The sequence below is a fragment of the Manacus candei genome, unplaced genomic scaffold (assembly GCF_025592945.1).
Source record: "Manacus candei isolate 608988 ecotype Guabito, Panama unplaced genomic scaffold, ASM2559294v1 h1tg000005l, whole genome shotgun sequence".
NCBI lineage: Eukaryota > Metazoa > Chordata > Aves > Passeriformes > Pipridae > Manacus > Manacus candei.
In genome coordinates this window covers 3,610,407-3,632,553 of record NW_026138053.1, presented here as the reverse complement: position 1 = coordinate 3,632,553, position 22,147 = coordinate 3,610,407, and the positions used below count along the sequence as shown (strand labels likewise).

The following is a 22,147-nucleotide window of genomic DNA, read 5'->3' as shown; positions in this document are numbered from 1 at the left end:
AAGTCAAATAAATTTACCAATGAAATGTGTTCCTCCTGTGGGGTGCACAGCTGGCTGCATCTGGCAGTGCGGATGTCTCCATTCCTTCTCAGGGCCAAGCTCAGAGATGCAGTCACAGCTCTCAGGCAACATTACTTTAACTGACATAGACATCAGCATTTTAAAGGAAACTTCATCTTCCAGGGCCCAGGAGGTGAGATGGGGAGGGGAAGAAATCAACATCATATAACCAAAGATCAAAAATGTTTGTGCCATTAAAAAAAAAAAAAAAACCACAACCAAACCCAAAAACTTAGTCAAATTCAGTTCTATTCTCTGCAAAACTGAATTTTTCTTGGAGGAAAAAAATAATCTCAAGTGTTTAAAAGGAAATGCCCCAGTTTTGCTCATCCTGCCCTGCATTGCTTTCCCCATGGCTTTAGCAGATGTGTGGCCAAAAAAAGCCAGTAAGGCCATGGAGCCAAGTGCTACTGAGGGTGTCTGTGGCTCAGGAGCACTCGGCACCTCATGGCTCTAGGCAAGGAGGTGAGAGCCCCGATATTTCTAAATGCACTAAAAACATACCTGTTATTATTAGACATTTACCAGCTCTTAATCACAGCTGGTAACTTGATATCCTCCAAATGTTTTGAGGCACCCTCTGATCCGGGGACTACCTGCTTGAAACCGAAGAGTGGAAAGGCAGAACAAATTCTGTGTTGTATTCCTCTTCCCCAGGGATGGGTGGGCAACTGATGGGGCTGAGATCTCCCTTGTTCAAGGGATATCTACTTTTTCCTCTTAGAATAAGCAAATGCTTATACTGACCTGCATAAAGCCAGCACAGACCTCATCCTGCATGGCCAATTCAGTCTCCTCCATCCAAACTGAGGACAAGCAGTGGAACCATGACCTGGGCTTCCTGAGCCAGGTGGAAACAGAGCCTTGTTTCTTCTCTCCTTGATGAATCAAGACTCATTTTCTCTTCCCTGCATAGCCCACGCCTGGTGACCTGGACATGTCCCTTGGATGCTGGAGTGCAGGATCACATGCCTGTGGGCATTTTTAGCCTTCTCCAGGAGAGCATCCTAACCACCAGGCATAGATATTAACAGGGGTTATTGCTGTCTCTCTATGGTTTAAAAGATTATGGCTGTGCCACATGACATGGTGGCACCAGGATGGGTCAGAGAAGCCCGAACTTGCTCAAGAAAGCGAGGCCCTGGATCAGGCCCCAAGGAAGGATATTTCTTTTCCCTGAGACAGCCGGGTCACCTCGGTCCCAGGGAGCCCTTCGTGTGTCAGTGCAGGACAGATCACCACAATAACCCAAAGTCAGGATTGGCTTGGTTACTAAGGCACCTTTATTGCTGGTAATGCTGTCAAGGGGCAGCATCAGCCTGATGATCAAACAGGTTGGGGCTGTTGTGAGACCCACTGTCACACAGCAGAGTGGGCAGGATGGGGGGCTCGGGAAGCAGGAAGAAGCTCCCTGTTCCCACTGCTGATGCCAGCAAGGTGGAAGGGGTCCAACACACATCCTGGGGTTGCTGGGGAGCCAAGGTTGTCACTGCTGAGCTAATTCAGTGGTCCCCCACTGACCCTATTTGAATTTCAGCCATATAAAAAAGCTGCAGAGTGTGTTTAAGTCTCATTCTGCACACCATTGTAAACCAGAAGTCCTTCCCCCAAATGCATCAGTGCAAAGTCAGCCCTGAGAGAGAACCCAGCCATAGCTGGGCTTTCCAAAGCCTTTGCTCCTTGCTGGGCTCGGCTTTGCACCGTTAAACTGGACCCCAGACCTCCAGACTTGGCCCACATCCCAGACATGACCAGTGTTGAGTCTTGGTCTCACCCCATGGGGAAACTGAGCCCCACAGTCATTCCCAGCAAGCAGTGCCTCCAGGGAAGGGCTGTGCCACAGAGTGCCAGCTGGTCCCTCCAGGGACCATCACCAGGGGCTCTGTCACCTGATGCTTCCAGCTTAGACAGGAAGGTGAGAGAAACCAAAGCCACACGTTTCCTGACCCCACCTCAGCCGAAATATGCCCACAGGAAGACATTGATGGCCAGCAGGAGAACAGCATTGGCATTGCAAACAGTCTTCCACAGGGGCTTTTCCTCAATGCTGGTGAGTCTCTGCTCCAGGGCAGCTCTCTCCTCCTGGGACAGGGTGGGCGTGGGGCTGGTGGAAAGACCACAGAACCACAAATACACCATTTTCCAGCAGGGAGGCTTGGCTGCTGCGAGAGACAGACCAAAAAATGGGTGTTAGAACCTACTGGGACTTTCCCTCCCTCTTCCCACTAGTTTGGAGGTGCATTAGCAAATCTGCAGTGGGGTTTGAGAGGCACCTGGGGTAGGAGATGCAATATCAGGATGGGAAAGGGAAAGGGAAACTTATCCCTCAACCATGTACAGCACAGGCTGATTACAGTCAGTTGATTGCAACACCAATCGCTCATTAGTTAATTAAGAGACCTTTTCCCCCTCCTCCCCAACCCAGCTTCCATCCACTTTCAAAAATTCCTGACAGCATGATGGTCCATTTAGAGATATCCTGGCTTGTTTATTACACATGACATGCCAGGTGAAGTGTGTGTTTTAATTGTCGGCCCGGTGCTGTGTGTATTTCAGTGGCTGTTCTTTCCAAATATAACCTTTTTTTGAAATGCAGAATGTCATAGGGCCTTGAAAAAAGGTGTTACTCTGAAAAAAACTCATTAAACTGTCAACTGCTGTGTTTCGCATTTCCTTCCCCATCATTACTAATTACCAAAGTACCAAGACACTTGTTTATAAAAATCTGAGCTAGTTAAGTGAAATAGGAATTGATAAGAACTAATAAATAATGCTGAATGACTGCAGTCAACCCAAAACTTGTAAATACAAGCCCAGACTCCAGTAAATGCAACAGGTGGCCTCTCATGAGCTTTAGGGACTTGCACGAGGTCCTGGCTGTGCCCTCACATGCACATGAGCGTGTCTGTTCACAAACAGTCGCCCTACCTGTCTCCTCCTTGTCGCCTGACTCTGCACTGTTGACCAAGTCGTTCTCTCCATTGGCTGAACTGATCTGTGCTGCCTCACTCTTGCAGTTTTTCAGGTCAATGGCAGGTGCTTTTCTGTGTCTGGTCCACCAAGTCAGGCATGAGAGCTGCAAAGTGGGACAGAGAACAAACAAGTTATTGCCTGTCAGTCCCAAAGCGTCATGACAGTCACCTCCCTCTTTGGGGAGCACAGGTCCAAGATGGTGCTGAGAGAACTATTTGGGATGATCTCCCACTGTCCCTCACTTCCCTTCTGCACAGGTGGTACCATCCAAACAGAATGAAAAAGCTGAGGAAAAGTGTGAATTAATCTAGTTTCTTTCCTTCTATTTTTTTTAAATAACCTGTTCCATCCCTGTCTCTATCAGGAGTAACCTTTTAGTAGACATTGAAGAAGCAGCTTCCTCTCTATTAGGCTCACATGATTGACATGAAATAATGATGATCTGCGTTCTGAATGGCAGCCCTTCAGTGGGGAGGGGTAATAAAATCAGTCAAATAAAAATTAAAAAAATAAGCCAAGATATCTCTCTGGTAACAGTCACAGACAGCAGTTGTACCATTAGAAGATTTTGTTTTCAATTCTAGACTTCTAGAATTGGGCCAATACAAGATATTACCTCTCTCTGAAGTCTTTCAGTGAAAGAACCACCCAAAGCCACAGAGGACGATCAGCCCTGGCCAGGCTGCTGTGGCTGCAACCTCCTTTGCTTTAGAAATGCAAAAAGGTCTGAAACTCCCATCCCAGAGCAAGTCTGAAAGTCTTCTCCTCCCCAGGAGTGCACGCAGGGAGTGCACAGGAGGCATCAACTTTGCAAACCTCTCAGTGGTCCTCTGGCAGCTGTGGGGTGGACTTACCCACCCCAGGGGCTCAGGGCTTTGGATTTAAGCCAGGCCTGTGGCTGCTTTGGCTGACCACAGCACACCAAGGAGGCTGGGGGCATCAGTGCTTCCCAACCCCTGCCTGGTCTAGCCAGGCCAGGCCAGGCAGCAAGGACCACGCTCATCAATCCCTCTCAAACACAGCTGCCCATGGGCCTGTCCTCCTGTTCCACCCACAGCTGCCTGGCAGAGGGGTGCAGGATGGCACTGGGACAGTGGTGACAACAGGTCAGGCAAAGTCACACGTGTGCCTGAGCAGCAGCTGCCTCCCTGCCCTGCCCACATGGAAATGAACGTCTCAAATGGGTCACTTCCAAAGCAGCGTGAGTTTAATCTTTGAATTTTACACACACAGATCTAGGCAGGAGTTTCCAGCTGACACAAAATGTTGCATAATTTCCAGAAGATTTATAGCTTTATTTAAATCATTTTCAACCAAGATGAGCACTGGGCAGGGCTAATCTTTCTTGTCATGATGTGCTAAATTGCTTTGATTTGATGATCCTCATCTTTCTCAGGGATTTTTTTTTTTAATCACTTAGGAAATGTCATTGGAACATAGCAAAGTTTCAGGGTACTAAAAGATTTCCAAAACTTTTTCTTTTCTCTTCTCTTCCCTCACATCACTGAATCACTCTCCCTTTACACTACAGCAAAATCTGGCAGGGCTGGGGTGTACCTGGGGCTCAGACTCCACCAGAGGGAAGCAATTCCCAATGGAAAGCAGTATAGGCACACAGGTAACCTCATGACATATCATCCCACTGACCCACCCAGGGGCTGGTGCATCGATTATGGCCAAACAAAGCAAACCACCACCTCAGAGAGCTCCCTGGTGAAGCACCTCACCAACACTCCAGCTTTCAGCTCTCCTGTGGTGGGTTTTGGCTGACTGTATTCCTTGAGATCCCTCTTTCTCCTCTTTGCTACTGCTAGAAGGACACATGAAGGGCAGAGCAGCAGCTCTGTGTGGCCATGGAGGCCTCCACAGGGCTGGCTATGCTTCCCTGGCACAGACTTCCAAAGGGATGGGATGAGGGAGGCAGATGATGGTGTTTTGCATGCCTGAAGAAAGCAAGCAAAAGCATAAGAAGAATTGCTGAGAGGGGAGCTGTGTCAGCATAACTGGCTTGGACCTTGGAAATGCTGCCTGAGGCCACCATGCCCAAGGGCAGGGGAGTGGGAAGAGTGGGAAGGAGCAGCTTGGTGGGTCCTGGGGAGCCCTGTGGCTCTGCTCCCAACTGCAAAGCCTTGTGTGGACACTCCCTGGGAAGCCCTGTGTCCCCTCCTTAGTTTGCTCCTCTGTGAGTGCCTGGTTCCCAGAGGAGCTGAGCGAGTTTGGCTCTCAGTGGCACTAAATGATGCTGTAGGAACTTCAGCTGCAGCACCTCAGAGTGCACAGGGTGAGGTCAGGCCAGCCAAAGGAGGCTTGGTGCTCCTCCTCGGCTACACACCAAAAGGAGCTACTGAAGCCAGACCTCAAGACACGGGGAAAAAATTCAACCCCAGAGTACATCAGGTGGAATTGCCAATCCATCAGCCTGTCTGGGTGAGCCCTGACACCTGAGGAGTTGACCTGCTGGTCTAGCATTTGTGCTTTGTGGGCTGTTCCTCTCCCTTTTCACCCTCACAGTCTCCTTGGATAAAGGAGTTTGCAAGAACTCAGCAAAGTTTTTCTTTTGTTGTTCGTAAACTAGAATAAATCCTTCTGTTCCAAAATGCCATCTGGCACCTGACAGTTGTGTTTCAGCTTCACAGTCTCAAATTTAATTGTAAGCTCTTTTGCAGGGTTTTCAAGGACAGCGTGACACAATATGGACTACCTACAATGAAGACATATGAACTCTGGAGCATACCAAACAAATTCCTTGCATACTTGTTTTCCAGCACAGCATCAATCACCACAGGGATGGGAGAACGTCCAAAACAGCAGGAGAAAATGCTACAGCTTGCAGTTCTCGGATTGTAATTCATTTAAAGCCAGGAACATTAGCTGTACCACTAAAACATCAGATACAAATCTCTTTTCTCCTTTTGCCCATTTACTATCTCAAAAGCATTGAGACTCAATATTTAAAGTTGTCCAGCGTAGATCCTCAGCCGGTGTAAAGCGACATAACTGTGCTCAACAGCTGTTCCTGCTCTTTGAAGGCAATGGAGCTATGCTGATTTACATCTGCTGAGGTATGATCTATCACTGCATTTCCTTGGCTTTGTCTTTTTGGCTTGTTTTTCTTTTCTTTTTGCTTGACAAAACAAATGACACAATTCCTAGCTCTTATACCATGTCTTTCATCATTCCATCTCAAAGCACTGCGGTTAAGAACTAGCAGGACTAGCCCTGTGCGATCCTTATGGGAGAAATATCCGAGGCTCACAAAGGGAACTGACTAACACAGGGGACTGGGAAGCACTGGCACTTCAGATATCCTCACCCAGGACACCCACTACCAGCCCATCAGGGGGACATACAGGCTCTTCCCCACAGGATTGCCCACTTCCATGCCACTCGAGGTAAATAATGGCCAAACACAAAGGCCTGTGCCAGTTTCTATCCAGAGAGTTGGAGCCTGACATGTCCACCCTGATTTCTACCTCCTGCCTTTCCTTCTATCTTTGATCCACCTTAGCACAGCCACAGACTCACTGGAGATGAGGAGACAATGAGAAACCACCATGAGAAACCACCCCACCAAGAGTGATGGTCCAAACCTACACCTGCACTCATCTCTGGGGTGAGTCTGACTGAGAAAATAAAAAAAGCTGGTCTTAGTGCTGGCCACTCAGATTCCTGCCAGACAGGCAGCAACACTGTCTCCTACCTCAGCTTAAACCCCACACCTTCACTTTGGCTGTTCTCTTTAGCAAGCTCTCCTCTCTCCCTGGCTCTCCAGATGGGCCTGGGGGGCCAGCCACCGCCCCTCTCATCCTTTGTTCCTCTGGGATAAATACATATAGCTGTTTCAGACAAAATCCTGTCCTCCCTGACCTTTTTGGTTCTTTGAAGGATATTTCAAATAAGGTGCCTCATATCCAGCACCTATAAACTCACACATTTCAGTAGAAATACCACTGAAAACATCCTCCGAGAAATCTCTTACAATCATAACCTCTCTTTCCCTAATTCTATTATAGTAGGCCTTCATCCTGAACTGCCCCTCCTGAAAGATGCTGTACATGTTTTCATACCTCTGAGGTCACAACAAAAATCCTGTAGGTGCTGTGGCCAGTTTCTTCATTTCTCGGACTGTCAGTGTGATGCTCCCTATTCGCCAGTGCTGTGTTAATGCATCTTATCTTGCTGTTGCTGTGGGCAGGGAGCACTGCACATGTTTAGTTATCACAGGTCAGATGATGAGTGGGAACTCATTAAACCACAGTAATTAATTGCTGGCAACCATCTGGCCACCCCTGAGCAGTAGTGAACAGCGTAAGCGGCAGAACTAATGCTGCCTCCTTGCCAGTATTTCTCTCTCCCATGTGGATCCTCTGATAGCTAATAAAAGCTGAGAGTTTATCTCCAAGCAGACACAAAGACTCTCTCTCTCTCCCCTCATCTCCTCTATCTGAGCACCTGCTTTCATGTAATCTTTAGGAGAGGGGTGTCTTTGACACCACTAACATTCCCATCAAACATTGATGGAACTGGTTAATGCTTTACAGGTTATGAGGAAGCAACAGATAGAAAATGCATGTAGTTAGACAGGAAAAAATAGGTCTTTTAAATCGATCCAGTAACCTTTGCTTAGAGGTGGATGGCAGTTTTGTTATATTGGCAGCTGCTTTAAAACTTGGGACTGGGAAGAGTTGCTTTAAGGTCTTATTATATAAAACCTCCCAACTCTGCACCATTTTAATGTGCTAAGTAAAAGAAAGTTATGCTTCACTCAAAGTTATTAAATTTAATTGAGATCACATTGGGACAAAATGTTATTTTCCTAAATGCCCATGTTGCAAAAGATATTAATCTTGTTTGCCTGCAAGATTGATGCTGGCTCTGCTGAAACAGGCTAGATGCTACAATTAGATATATTTAATTCCTCCTCAGCAGTGCTCTGTAATATAATTTCATCTCCTTCCCTTTCTTCTTTTCTTTCTATTCCAGTTATGATGGGCTGTGGTGTCTGCCCAGCTCCAGGCACAGCATGGGAACTCACACTCAATTTGAAGCACTCAGTGCCCCAGAAGCATTAACACTATGCGACCTGGGGAATAGAAAGCTGAGGAGCAGGGGCTTCTTGGCAGCATATGCATTACACACCATTTCTTAACCATGGGAGGAAAAGAAAAGGGCAGATTTCAGAGATTTTTGGTAACCAAAGGGGGGCTCTGAGGAAAGGGTGTCACTGCAAGTCACTTACCTTTTCTTCAGGGATCGGTGGGGTGCAGACACTAATAAGGACGATGACAATCGCAGAGAGAACACAGAGGATGAGGGCAAAGTAGAGGTAGTGCAAGTCCTTTAGCACAGCTGGTCTTCTGTCCTCCTCACCACAGGACGGTGTGCTATAAATAAACTCGATGATCATCCGAACCAGACCAACAGCCAGCCCAACCATGAGGCCCCAGAAAGCACCCTGAGAAAAGCAAGCACAAAGAAAAAGTCACTGCATGTGTTACCTTTGGTTGTAGTTTTCCCTCTCCCAAGACTTTTCATGCCTGGTGGAAATCCACACTGGCATGCAACAAAGGGGGATTTTTTTTCAGTTAAAAATCCTCATTTTCTCTCTCTGTGCTTGAATGTGGGACAGATAGAGCACGAACAGTGCAAGAATCTCCTCCTATTTCTCTAAATAGACTTTAACACATCATCCCTAAATTGCAGAACAACTTCTCTTTCGTGCTTTCAAATGAGACTGCCAAGAAGTGCCACTTGCAGTGACTTCTTGGAAGCAAACACACACACCAGAGACTGGGCTAAGATTCACTAACACACGCCAGGGAAAGGCTGTCTCATTGTCACACTTTAGCAGGACTGGCTCTGAGTTTAAAGAGTCTCAAAGGCTAAGAGCTGAGGGGAGAGATATTTACTTATTTTATCAAATTAAATACACATATCAATTGGTTGTTGACATTTCACTTACAGGCTCATTAATCCTCTTGCAGAAGATTGCCAGGATGAAGAGAGCTGTGATGGGTGGGGCCAGATAGCTGGTTATGGACTGAATGTAGTCAAAGAGCTTTCCACTGTTGGCTGATTGAATGATTGGGATCCAGAGAATGCTGATGACCACAAGAATGAGGATAAACACTCTGAAAGATGATGATAAAACTCTGTTAGCTCTGCAGGTGGTGGAGTCCACCTGAAAATGAAGTTTTGCAGCAAAACACACTCCCAGTTACTCTCAGGATTTCCTAAGAAAAAATCCAAAGGTCACTCTCAGGAACCTTTCCTTGTGTACACAGGAAAGGAGAAAATTGTGCTCTTCTAGGAAGTAATTCAACTCATTCCCAAAGGTAACTTCACAGTCTTGAGAGTGAGCTGTGCTAAGACTTGCCAGTCGACATGCAGGAGAGATCCACAACAGCAGTGGACCCACAACCAGCCCTTCAGCCTGGTGTGTCCTAGAGAGAGAAATGATCTTCAGTGACCTTGCTCTTGGATGAGACAGAAAGAAGGAGCTGGAAGCTTGTGGAAACAATCTTTCTGCCACCTTTCCAAGCAGGTAATATGCTCAGTCTCTGCTTATTAAAATTGGTTTGGGGTCTCAGGTGCATATTATAACCCTCCCTCACCTTTGCACTGTATGTTACAGAGGTTTATTCATATTGCTGAACAAGAGATAGAGCTGGGAGAATCAGCTTTGCACTTTTCACTGAAAAAAAAAACCAAACCAAAACAAAACAGGAGTAATTGCAATGTATCACTCCTGTCTGATGCAAAAATAATATTCTTATACAATATTCTTAAAGACCTCTGGTGTCAATGACCCCAGAGCACCTTTGGCTTTTCTAAAAGCTACATTTGAAGCAGTATTTATAATAAGTTTAGAGAAGGCAGAGCTAATGGTCTACCCAGCTCAGTGATACACTCAGTGTTTCTCTCTGACCACGTCTATCCAAGATGAACCTGGAAAGCATAATGCTCTTTCCCAAGCCGTGTTCCTGCTCTATATTATAGGCACCAGATTTTTCTCAGTGAGTCCAGCCTGAAGAATTTAAATGCTGCAGTCAAAACAGATGATGAGAGGAAGGAGACATAAATAAATGTAAGGACCTGCCCACAACCATCAGCTCCTGCTCTGAAGCCTGTCTGCGGATCCGCTGCCAGATGTCTATAACGAAGAGAGTGCTGCTGCTGTTGAAAATGGAGGTGAGGGAACTCATCAAGGCTGCCATCATCACTGCAATCATCAAACCCCGGAGCCCTGGGGGACCAAAAGAGGGAAGGAAAATCAGCACTAGACCGTGGGCCCCTGAGCACTGGTATTTTCATCCCGATGTCTGGTAACTACAGTAAGATTTCCACATCCTTGGGATGGATAAGGGCAGTCTGGTCCCCTCGTGCAAAGCTCATGGACACCTCCCCAGGTGTGTTTCTTACCATCAGGCATGAGTTCAATCACCAGTTTGGGGTAGGCAATGTTGGAACAACCCACTGCAGCTCCACAAACCCTTTTACAGATGTCTGGGTCCACGCAGCCCACTTCATCTGTAGAAGACAGGAAAACAAGAAGAAGTCAGTGTAAACCCCACTGAGCCACGGGTTGTTTAGTTAAAGGGAACAAATCCTGATGCTTTGTATGGCTTCATATAAATTCAGAGGTGCAGCTGGAATGCAGCTACAATGAGGGGAGCTAAACAGTATTTTACATCCTATAATAAAGGTAAAGCTTTGAGATGACATTTTGCAATTCTGTTCAGGGCACCGACAAAACTCTCCTGGATGTTGCATACTTGTAATCCTTCATGATTTGTCATTTGTGGGAACTGGATTGTTTCCATGAACCTGTCAGCTGGGTTCCCAGGGATGTTGCAGGTTGACTAAATCCTATTCAGGAAATCTGAGAGATAAGCACTTTCCTCCAAGTGTAGTCCTCCTAACCAAGGTATTCTTCTTGGGAATAGGCATGCTCTGGAGAAACCAGCAATGAGAGTGCCTTGGGAGATAACAGAGGGCTCTTTTGTATAATCCACAAGGAACTGAATGAATTTGTGTGGTAGATTGTTAAAACTCTCCAAAATACCTAATGAATGTATTTCCATAGGACCTGAAGGACAGCCCTCAGTGCTCCATGTATTTAATTTCATTTCACTGATTTCCTCAGACAAATTGATGCAAGGTCCACAGGGATGGAGCTTTAGGGCCCCAATGGAAAATATGCCCCATATGGATACTCCTACTGACTTCTACCACTGTGGGAGAACTGGAGGTGGAGGAAGGGCGTGGGAACACTAGGGTACAACAGGAATCTATATGAGCACATCTGCAGGACAGCAGTTCCTAAGATGTAAAAGTGGTGGCAGACCTGTGTGGGATTAGTGGTCCTGGCAGATAGGAAACCCTGTGGCAAGGAACATGGGAAGACTTACCTGGGTAAAGAGCTCTGCTGATCATCCCTGGCATGACAAGGAAAAACATAGGGAAGATTTTCAAATATCCTCCCAGCACCGATCCACCTTTGGCATGGGAAAGGTTCTTGGCAGAGAGAGACCTCTGGACTATCACCTGCAATCAGTGCAGAAAGGGAACAGAGAGTAAAAAGGAAGCACAACAGAGAGAGAGCAGGATCCATCCTCTCTCTGTCTCTCTTTCTCATGGATGACTTTCATCCGACAGGATCCCAGGGTGTTTCACGTGCCAATGGCAACTTTCCCACCTCAGTTGACTGCAGCCTGCTGCCACTGCTCCAAGCTCAGTGCACGGGCTACAGGAGAGGGCAGCGTGGAAATTTCCTTTAGAGGAATAATTTCGCCCTTGACTGAAATGAAGCCACCTTCAGGGCTGGAGACAGCAGCTGTATGGCAGCAAGAGACACGGAATGAAGCAGACTGCAGGTGATTTGGTGGTGGGGTTTCATAATTATCCCATCCTAAAGTACAGAAGCACCGTGTCTTGAGAAACACGTACAGATTTCCTTGTTTGCAGCTTGAAAAGGAATAAGAGACATGAGACATCTGGGAATATGAATGGCTTGTCTGGAGGTCTACACAAGGTCACTGCAGAGCCAGTTCAAGACCCACATTTTTATACCCTTGTCATGCTAACTGCATGAAGACTCCCAGTACTCACCAGACCATAGTGGAATAAAGACAGGAGAAAATAACCTGTTCTCACTGCATCAAGAAGTGCACAAAATTAGCAGCTTGCTGAGAAGGCAGAAGGAGTGAGATATTCTGGTCTAGACCAGTAAAATGGTAGTAACTCCTGCACAATGACACACAGGTAATTTTTCAGCTCATAGATCCACAAACTGAGGACTGGGCTGAAAGTAACAGCATGGTGGTTCACCAGCTGAGGGAAAGACTTTCCTTACCTGGTCAGTGCACCAGCACCAAAGAGCCAGCACAGAGAGACCAAATATAAGGCCAGGCCAAGGAATGTCTCCTGTAATGGGATCCCTGAACAAATGAAAGGCATCTGCACGTGGGAGGTGACAGGTCGTGTTTGGGACTGTGATCTTTGGTATTGCTGTGCTGTATTTCTCCTGAAGTCCTTCATACCAGCCAACTTTCTCAAATCCTGAAAAGAAAATGCCAGTGATTTAAGGACTGGTACATCCTGCAAAGTTATTATCTTATCTGAGTCTCGTGATTACTTTTTTCTCTTATCTTCCTCTTATCTCCTTTCTTTTCATTCCACCCTTGCTTTTGGCAGTCAGGGTTTCTACAGAAGTCAGTTGGATTTTGCCCAGAGTCCTTGTGGTTTAAATAGTGCATCCTGGAAAAGGATCAATGCTGGAAAATCTCCATGATCCTAATCCTCACAATGTTCTCAGCATCTTGTCTTTACTCAGACACCCTCCAAGAGCAAGGTATGACATGAAAAAAGATATACCTATATTTCTGATTGCCAAGGAGGTTTAAAGCAAAGACTGATGATGGTCAGTCCCTTGTTGCTTTTTATTTTTTTACAGTGCTCAGTTACGCCCACATGAATCCACAGTAACTCCCAAAGTCAAGAGTGAAAGTCAGCAGGATTACTCTGAACTGACATGAGCTCAATGAGAGCTGAATTTGACTCTGAGAATGTGATGTTTCAAAGCTCTTTGGCAACTCCAGCGAGGTGAAGCTATCCAGAGCCTCACCTCCATACAGTTAGTGCAAAGGATGAAGCAAGTCTGATGACTTGGAGGATAAGAGCTGTGCTGGCACCACTTCTGTGCGTGGTTAAAACTCATTTCTGCACCACACATGAAAGGGTGAGGCACCCTGCTAAGGTCTGATGGCCTTGGGACCATTAAACCTTTACCTATGAACATGAGGACCAAAGCTCCCAGCACCATGATCACGGTCTGCAGCACGTCCGTGTAAATCACAGCTGTTAAACCACCTGCCAGGAGAACCAGAGACAACAGGCAGAGTGTGTCACCACATACAGGGAAACAGGTACCTTGCCCAGAAAAAGGCTGTCCTCGGCCCCAACTCTGTGATTTCAGGACAGACCCACTTGGAGAAGCTGGCACTGAGCTGGTCCCCAGGAGCCCACAGCTGTCAGAAGCCCTCCCATGAGGAATGGCCTGAAGGGCTTTCCCACATTCATGAGAGAACTCAGAGGCATTTTAACATCCTAATAGCTAAAGGTGGTAATTTTGCAGAACAAGAAAAAAATAGCAAATACGGGCAGTGGGATCTGAGCACCTTGTGCAGTGTTAGGAAATCCTCTAGAAAACAGCAATGTTTACCCCATTCCAGTTTCCCTTGGGCCAGGAGGGAATAGCCAGAGGTCTCCAACAGCTGGGAGTGATAGGAGAGGTACTACCAGCAACCAGGGCAATCTCTCCCTCAGACCAAGCCCTGACCACTTTCCCCTATGTAGGAAATTAAAAACTTATATCTGAGGCTCCAGTTTATAACGTTTCCTTTAAAATCAGCTATTTACCAGCTATGGTGTAGACAGCAGTCACTGCTAGCAAGACCACAGTGGACAAGTAGAGGTTCCAGCCCAAAGAGATTTGGATGAACAATGCTCCGGAAAAAATGTCTGTCTGGAATAAAAAAAACCCAAGGGCAGTCTGGCATTAGTGGTGCTTCGTGCGAGTGAAATCTAATAAAGCAGCTTGCAGCCCTCTGCGGCTGAAAGCGTCGACGAGGGAGGACACCACGAAGGTGAACAGGAGGACAGAGCTGTTGGGGCTGTTGGCTGTGAACCTTGTTCTGAATAAAAGGAAAAACTTTCCTTTAGCTCAGAGCTCTCGGGATCTGAGAGCTGGGGGAGCGTGAGGGTAAAACTCAAGGTCCTATGCCAAGGGACCAAAATGTCATCAAAATAGAGATGATCTTCATGTCACAGAATCCTCATTGGGACAGACAAGCACTGGTGGAAATCGTCACTCCTTTTGCTGACCGTGAAGACATCCATGGGCAGGAGAGCCCATGTATCCACAGGCATAGGATAGAAAGCAGAGATCACATTCTTCCCAGGACTACATCCTGGTGGGCTAGTGGCCAGGAGACACTCCTGCTTGAAAGACCCCTACAGAATCACTGGTGTCTTACACCAGGATTTATTTATCTGAAAAGGTCAACAGCTTGCTTTTCTGTTCATGCAGTTCATCCTACCAGAATGACTCCAAAAAAAACAGGTTATACCTGCTGAGGACCTCACTAGAAATACAGAAACTCCCATTGGCTGTGTTTTGTTTGGACCTTTTGGCAGAGAGAGGGGCACCAGAAACTGGGTGAAACCCGGAATTACATAGATAACATCATTCAAAATTGCAGAAGGTGATACGGGAGATATTTGTGTTGGGAAATCAGTTTGAAGGACACCTGTAAATCTGGAGTGGAGTGAGATGCAGGTGAAGAGAAATTTTCCAAGGGAGACAGGAGAGACAGGGCAAGAATTCCATTTGCTGTGCCTGAAATTAGCACCTTAAAAGCAAGGACCCAGTGCAACCCCTGCCCTCTGCAAACCTGAGACAGGATTAGAACAGCCAGTACACCACAGGAATCACAGTGCCTTCTGGGGTTTCACTTCCCAGCAGGAAACATAAACACCTCTGTAGCCAGGCAGGATCAGTCCTCTGACAACACTGCTTATTGAGACACTCTGTTTTCTTTGCAAGCCAAGAAGGCTCTGCAATGCCCTAGTTGTTAACCTATGTTTGGGCAGAAAGCACAGGGAGAAAAATCCTTCTTGTAACCAACTGCCTGCTGTCCAGCCAGCCGCTAAATGAGCTCTGCACAAACAATAGCACCCCTTAATAGAAAGCACCTGTCATGCCCATAAACTCCACCAGCCACATCCATCAGCCACGCGTGAATTGGCTGCACCGAGAAGAAACCACTGAGATGAAACAGCACTGAGGGGGGCCAGGGTCCTGCTCTGAAAAGCACTGGCAAATTCTGCTCTGCTGAAGGTCATTCTGAAAGACAGCTCTGTTTTTGCCACACGGCTGTGTGGCTGTGCACACTGTGGGCTGTGGCAGGAGAGGTCTTCCATTTACCCCCTGATGGGTAAGGAGGCTTCAAATGCCTCTTGGCAAGACTTCACCCAGGGCAATGCTCCAGTCTCAGAGAGCAAAGCTCCTGGTGGCAGTGGTGGCAGCAATGGGTGACATGACCAAGAGCTGCCCATTAGAGGAGCAAATCTATCCCACCCTTCCAGCCTGGAACTCCTCTTCATGTCCCTCCCAGGACCTGAGACATGATAAACCTGGGAGAAGGACTCTGAAACCAGCTGCAAATCTCCAGTCAGTGCTTCCCAAGGCAATTTGGCAACTAAATACCGCAGTAGGGTCTAGTGAAAACTGACTTGTACTGGCCTTGGGACAACGAACTGGAGACAAAGGACTGACATTTTCAGTCCCTGTAATGGACTCTGAAATACCGTCCTCTCCCTCCAAGGGCATAGGTAGTTCTTAGTATCTGAGCATAAGTTTTGCTTCTGTATGAATGGCATTTAAATGGGGAAATACCCCATAGCTTACGTTGCTTTTTGGTTACCAGCAGGGTACAATGCTACAAGCAATCCAGAAAAGATGCTGAGTTTTGCCTTAAGCCAGAACACTGTAATCTTTTCGTACAACATAAGTGATAGAAAGAGAAAGAAATAGCTATAACATACCTAATGCTGAAAACTCAGCTACAAGAACAGCAGCAGGTTTATGATAATTTAATAGAATTTCACCTCTACAAGATGCAGCCAGCCAGATTCTCAAATGGGGTAATGCTGCCCTTCCTCTGTCTCTATTGCCTCAGGTTTGATCTGATAGAAGAGGAAAAGCAGGCAGACAGCTCGTGGTACTTACACTGTTTAGTAATTAGCTGCACATCCCTGTAAAGTTCTCACTGTGTGTTGCTGTTTAATGAGGGCTCTCTCTCTTAGGATAGGTCTCCGAGATCAATACAGAGGCAGGTGTTTACCTGAGCAGAGCAGCACAAACACACTGCTGTTGTTTCTGGGAGCTAAGCTGGTCCTTTCAAGGACATCTGAGTTCTCCATGAGCAGCCCTGAGTTGTACCAGGATGACCTACCCCTGCCCCAGACACAAGGGTTCATGTTCAATTGGATACATACGGATATCTTGGTGAATATGTAGAGAATCAGGGACAGTATGGACATGTAGATTTGTATCCTCTGCCCTCCAAATCTCTTCTGCAGGTACTCAGGCATGGTGACTACTCCTGCTGCGATGTAAACAGGCACAAAGATCCAGCCAAGAGCCAGAAGTGCCCAGGTGGCCTGTTAAAGAGACAGAACATAAAGGCACATGATTCAACACATGGGAACAGTTTTTCCCTCTCTTCTGTCAGTGGACATCCTAAGAAAGCACAGAGGTACAGTGCCATGCAATGTATTGGAGAAGCAGTCCAACTTTTTCTTCCTCCACTGGAGGAATTATTACAATTCAGTTAGAAGCTTTTGAAGTTCTTCTCCTAAGCCCTGTGTCTCTCTGTCATGGGTGGCACATCCTGTTCCATCTCCTGATCTTTCGGTCAAGGTGGTGTGTCTGTTTGCTGTGGCTCTCTGAAAGATGGTGCTGTATTTGGTGGCCTTTGAGGCCACTGATGCTGTGTCAGTGAAGAGTTAAGTGATTCAGAGCAGGATGGGAGCATCTGTTTATTGCTTGATTAGCAAGTGATGAGGCTGAGGCAGCAGACTGTCCCTGCAGAGCATAAAAATAAGCAAGACTCTGCTGGGATGTTCTCCTAGCAGGCTGACACAGATGTGCTTCTGTCACTGGTAGATAAAGGGGCAGTTCAGTTGCTCTGCCACAGGTGAAGATTCTTTTGGAAGGTGTAAGGGCATCTCCCACTATGTATTTTTTCTCTGATTCCCAGCAAAAGCCCAAACAGGAGAACTTGAAGGTAAAAAAAGTCATTGGATTATCAAACCTCACCCTCTGGCTGTCTTGGGCCAGCCAAGTACCTTACATTAGTCCAGATTTCATTTCAATCAGTTACTTAAGTTTTCAGAAAAGAAACTGATCCCTGTGAGCAGAGATTGTGACTGATTGAGGAGAACAGCCATGGCTCCTGCAGAGACTGGCTGAGGTGAAAGATGCTCATATGATCCCTCTGGCTGAGTGATGTCCCACAATAAAGGGAGAGAATAATGGCATATCTAAGGTGCCTTTCCACTCTGAAAGAAATTAATCTAAACTCATGAAGTTAGATTTGCCCTGACATACAATCTTGTCTTCATGGGCTTCTAAAGTGACTTGAATAGATTTCCTAAATTACAATATTGGTATATCCTATGTGTTCCAGACTGAACACAGTCTCTGGTTTCTTCACAAAGGACTTAAAGGTGATCTTAATGGTCCAGAAAAAAAAAAAAAAAACAGTCCAGTGAATAGATATCCCAGGAAAGAGCTTTCGGTGGGCCCTGCCTGTGCTGTGGCAAGTACCCAGCACCATTAGCACTCTCTGCTGATGTAGACAAGAGATTCAGAGTTAAGTGAGTGATGTTTATTGTGAGGCTGGCACTAATCTCACTCCTCATCACTGCAGCTGAGAAATTTCATTAGCATTGCACACAAAGGGCCTGGTTTTCATGCTCTGTGTGGTGTCAGTGGCAATTTTCCAGGCCACTTCCACAGGGCAGAATCAGACCTGCCTTCACACCCAGATGTTCTCCCCAGAGACGCCACATGTTGGCAGTTGACAGGGGAAGGCAGTGTTGCTGATTCTCATGGATTTACACTGAATTTAGGAGAACATGCTGCCTTTTTTTTTTTTTTTAACTCCCTGTACCCAGAATCCTGTGATTATCCAAATACCTTTCCAGCATTCGTTATCTTTTATTTTAATCTTCATAAGTGCAGACTAAAGCTTAAAATTACGGCCACGTGCTTCTGAGAAGGTTAAAGAGCTAATAATTCTAGTGGATTCCACTTAAACTAAAATAAAGATCTCACATTTTCAAGGCTCTCAGAATATCTGGAGGCTTCTCTCATGAGGCTTGAGCACTTGTTGCTGCTGATACTGTTAAGCACCTGATTTTGGAGACAAACACACAGTCCATTTGTAGACAGCGACATCTTAGTTGACAGCCAAACTGACTTACATTCCACTCAAAGGCCCCAACAGCAAGGCCTCCAGCTGCTCCAGTGCCCGCCAGGCCGATGAATAAGCCACTGCCCACATTGCTTGACATCAGGGATGCCCCAATCTGAAACACATGGCACAGGAACAAAGCCCACAGAGTCACCCTGAGGTACTTCAATATCAGCCCAAGCATTTTCCCCTTTTCCCAGGACTTCATCTCCTTGTAGTTAGGTAGCCGGATGCTGACGGACAGTTGAGTTTTCCTTCACCTTCTGAAAAACCCCTACATTTTTGTATCTCAAAGTATGTGTGCCTGCTCCCTTCCACTGCCCCCACCCCAATGCAAAGCTTAACCTCAGAATCAGGGTTCACTTTGTCAGTGGTTCTCCTGAGACACAGGCCCCTTGTGGGGAGAACAGCAGGGTGAGGGAGGTCTGGTGTCAGCCAGAGATACCTCAGTGTCCATGAAATGTGACGGATTTCTCCATTCCCTTGTTAGTCAGCCGGCAACATGCCTGCTCCGACCTTGCTGACCCTTGCTCTACCTCCCTGTGTCTTGCTGACAGCCCCTTTTTAAGTCTTGCACTGAACAGGGGTGGTGGTGGTTCACACATCCACGGTGACAGGAGCGCTCCCTCGAAGCTCCTCCTAAGGGAGGAGATCCCTGAACCGTGGCATGGACTGCGTTAGAAACATGCAGGTCTTCTGTGTTCAGTGTGTGTGTTCGAAGCGATCCAGCTCTGCAGCAGGCTGGAAAATGCTAATGGCTCAGGTTATCTTCAACTGCAGGCTGTGGGCATGGCAGGCTGTCCCTACCATGGCTCATTGACACCCTAGTTGGGAGAATGCCAGCTCTAAGGCTCCTTAAACAGGGCAAAGGCTATCTGACTAAATTACTATTTTTACTGGCACAAAGCGTCACCTTTCTTTATGCCAGCATCAGGTCTCTCTCAGGGTCAAATGAGTTACTAAAAGGACAAGTCAAGCCCTTTTGTCCTAAAGTTTGCTTTTAGGCACATCACCTAGGAGGAGCTTTGCTCTCCTTAGTATTGCTACATGTGAAATAAGGAATGATAGATGTTGATCTGATTCTCACCTTTGAGCAAGGTAAAACATTAATATGACATCAACACCCACACTGACTCCTGCTGACAGCTCTGCCTCCTTGTCTGGGGAAGCTCTTGATTAGAGAGCTGGTTGCTGCAACATGAATTAGCAACTGGTGCTCTCAAGAAATGTAACCAGTTTTCCTGATATGTAGATCAGACACAGAAATAGAGAAAATACATTGCAGAGGAGCAGCAATTTAATATCAGGGTTCAGTTGAGGTTGCTTAATTCACAGCTGAAATCTGTCACTGCCATTAAAAAAAATAATAAAATACATGTAAGCCAGTCTTGAGCTCAAGGTGGAGGCCACAAAGAGCTGAGCCTGCAAGAGTGCTGCAGAGGTGGAATCAGCTCTGACAAACGAAACTGGAAAGGGAACAAACAGCATTAGAGGTTGCTTTGAACCTAAAATGGTTCCAAAGAGCCAAAAGCTGACCTGTACCCAACAGTCTCTGTGGCCAAAAGCAGTGAGAATGTTTTTGGGTTTGTTTGGGGGCTTTTTTAATAGAAGAGGGGGAAAAAAAGAAGAAAAAAAAAGAACAAAATTGAGGAAAAAATGTTTCATTTTAGTATCTTTTAATTTCCCCCCTCCTAATTAGAGAAAACCATCAAGCTAAGTATTTTCAATTAAATGTCACTTGGCTGAGACAGTAGTATAAAGAACATTTAAGAAATGACAGATTTTAGAGAGGTGTATGTGTCTCTGATGGAGCAGACTGAAAATCTAGCCTAGTGAATTTATGGGCAATGCACAGCCAAAGTTAAAAAAAAGAAAATAAACCAGTGTTTTGGTTGAGAAGTGCATTCCGTTACCCAGGACTCACTGGAGAGATATATGGGTTATACAGAGTCTGGCACTGGCTGAGAAGAATCTTTATTCCTGTGGTGTTTTTATTCCTTTCAAACTTTAAATTATCTTTGTATGTACCTTTCACTCCCAAGAAGAAGTGCCTTCAATCCATTATTTTTTTCTTGATAGTGAAGATTTATACTTCAGTGGTTTGAAGTTTATATCCCTTACATTGTTAGTCAATAAACTCAACTTTGCTCTAAAGAGCAAGGGCTCAGAAAGTCCTGGGCTTTGGGATTATTTTTTCTTCAGTCTCTAAATGCTTTTTTACTGGATAGCACATTCCTAGATTACCTAATGCTCTCTTGACTTGGGTACAACTCTCTGTGGTGGGTTGGGGCCAAAGAGTTTCAAACCCAGCTAGGCTGTCAGCACTCCCTCACTTCCATCAATAGGAACAATTTCATTGCTGTCTTTAGCAAAGAAATTGAGAGTTGGAAAAATGTGAAGATGCTGAGCTACCCTTTTAGCCTGGTAGCCCATTAGCAAAGCTGAATAGGATGATCCCTGATGGATCCTTCATTTGTCCTCTTCAACTCGAGAATACAGTCAAAACATGTAGGGACTGGGTCTCCTCACCAGACCTGCCCTCCTTGCATCTGGAATTGCTTTCAAACCCTGAGAAACAGAGGGATGTGTTTCACTCACAGGCCACCAAGTCATGGACCGTCCAGCGAGGAAATAGCCTCCGATGGTCCCCCGGCTTGCTCGTATCGATGACTGGAAGCACAGGAAAAAGAAAAGTGTTTTTTCCCCCATTCACCCACCCTCGAGTCAGACCAAGCCAGGAGAATCCTTAATGCTTGGTGTCAGCATCAGCTCCAAAAGTTTCTTTGTGGATCTGTTAAATACACAAGGTTTTGCCCACTGCTTCTGCTGCTCCTTGTCTAGGTTTCTGATAGTCAAACTTCTTTGGAAAGAAGCTGCTTGTCACCTGTTTAATAACTTCTCCTTGAATGTACCAATTGGGAAAGAAAAAGCAGTTCAGCCAGCTAGAACACTACAGGTCTCTGTGACAGAGGCCTTCACCAAACAACATGAACAAGTACTTAGCAACAATCTTTCCAAAGATTTTGAAGTCCCATTTCAGTCTTCTCCACTCCAACCCTGGCTTTTCTTTTGCCTCCTGCCCGCCCATACACTGATATGAGATTGCTCTGCAGCACAGGAACTAAGCATCATCCCCAGAATGACCTGCAGGGAATGATCCCTTGGTTGTCCCCATGTGAGCTGGGAGCGAGGGCTCACAGGAGGGTCACTGTCACCCCCAAACTTGCTCAATAGGCTCTGGGATACCAGTGTGTGCAGAGGATGCCATTTGCAGGCAAACATCTTTGTACCCAGGAGGGGTTCAGAGAGGATCTAAGTGTCTCTGCCTCGGATAGACCCAAACCCAGTCCCCTCGGGGACTCACCCATATCCCGACGGCGAGGACGAAGGCGAAGTACAGAACCAGGACGGTGATGTCTGCCACTCCAAAGGATGCTGCCATGTCCCCTGGCAGCGTGGGTGGCTCCGTGGTGGCTGGGATCGGCTGGCTCATGGCTCTGAGCAAACTGCTGATCTTCTCGCTCAGACTGGACTTTGCTGCACACTGGCCTTCATCGTTTCCCCTGTAATAA

At 46.4% G+C, this 22,147-nt stretch overlaps 1 protein-coding gene across 13 annotated transcripts in view; it reads right to left on the bottom strand.

The window, feature by feature from the left end:
* SLC5A9 (solute carrier family 5 member 9) overlaps nt 1–22,147 on the bottom strand; it is a 27,677-nt gene extending 5,530 nt beyond the window's left edge. For 10 of the 13 annotated variants that reach the window (XM_051799599.1, XM_051799627.1, XM_051799609.1 and 7 more), the window contains exons 1-14: nt 21,940–22,138; nt 21,174–21,245; nt 18,586–18,690; nt 16,594–16,758; nt 13,954–14,059; nt 13,324–13,404; nt 12,389–12,594; nt 11,445–11,580; nt 10,456–10,563; nt 10,129–10,279; nt 8,996–9,164; nt 8,273–8,488; nt 2,989–3,136; nt 18–2,222 (exon numbers count right to left, since the gene is read on the bottom strand). In XM_051799599.1, coding sequence (XP_051655559.1) covers nt 2,014–2,222; nt 2,989–3,136; nt 8,273–8,488; nt 8,996–9,164; nt 10,129–10,279; nt 10,456–10,563; nt 11,445–11,580; nt 12,389–12,594; nt 13,324–13,404; nt 13,954–14,059; nt 16,594–16,758; nt 18,586–18,690; nt 21,174–21,245; nt 21,940–22,068 — 2,001 coding nt within the window. In that variant the 5' untranslated portion in view covers nt 22,069–22,138 and the 3' untranslated portion in view covers nt 18–2,013. Of the gene's footprint in view, nt 1–17; nt 2,223–2,988; nt 3,137–8,272; nt 8,489–8,995; nt 9,165–10,128; nt 10,280–10,455; nt 10,564–11,444; nt 11,581–12,388; nt 12,595–13,323; nt 13,405–13,953; nt 14,060–16,593; nt 16,759–18,585; nt 18,691–21,173; nt 21,246–21,939 lie in introns of all 13 variants that reach the window. The other 3 variants (XM_051799679.1, XM_051799707.1, XM_051799715.1) reach the window with 3 other exon arrangements.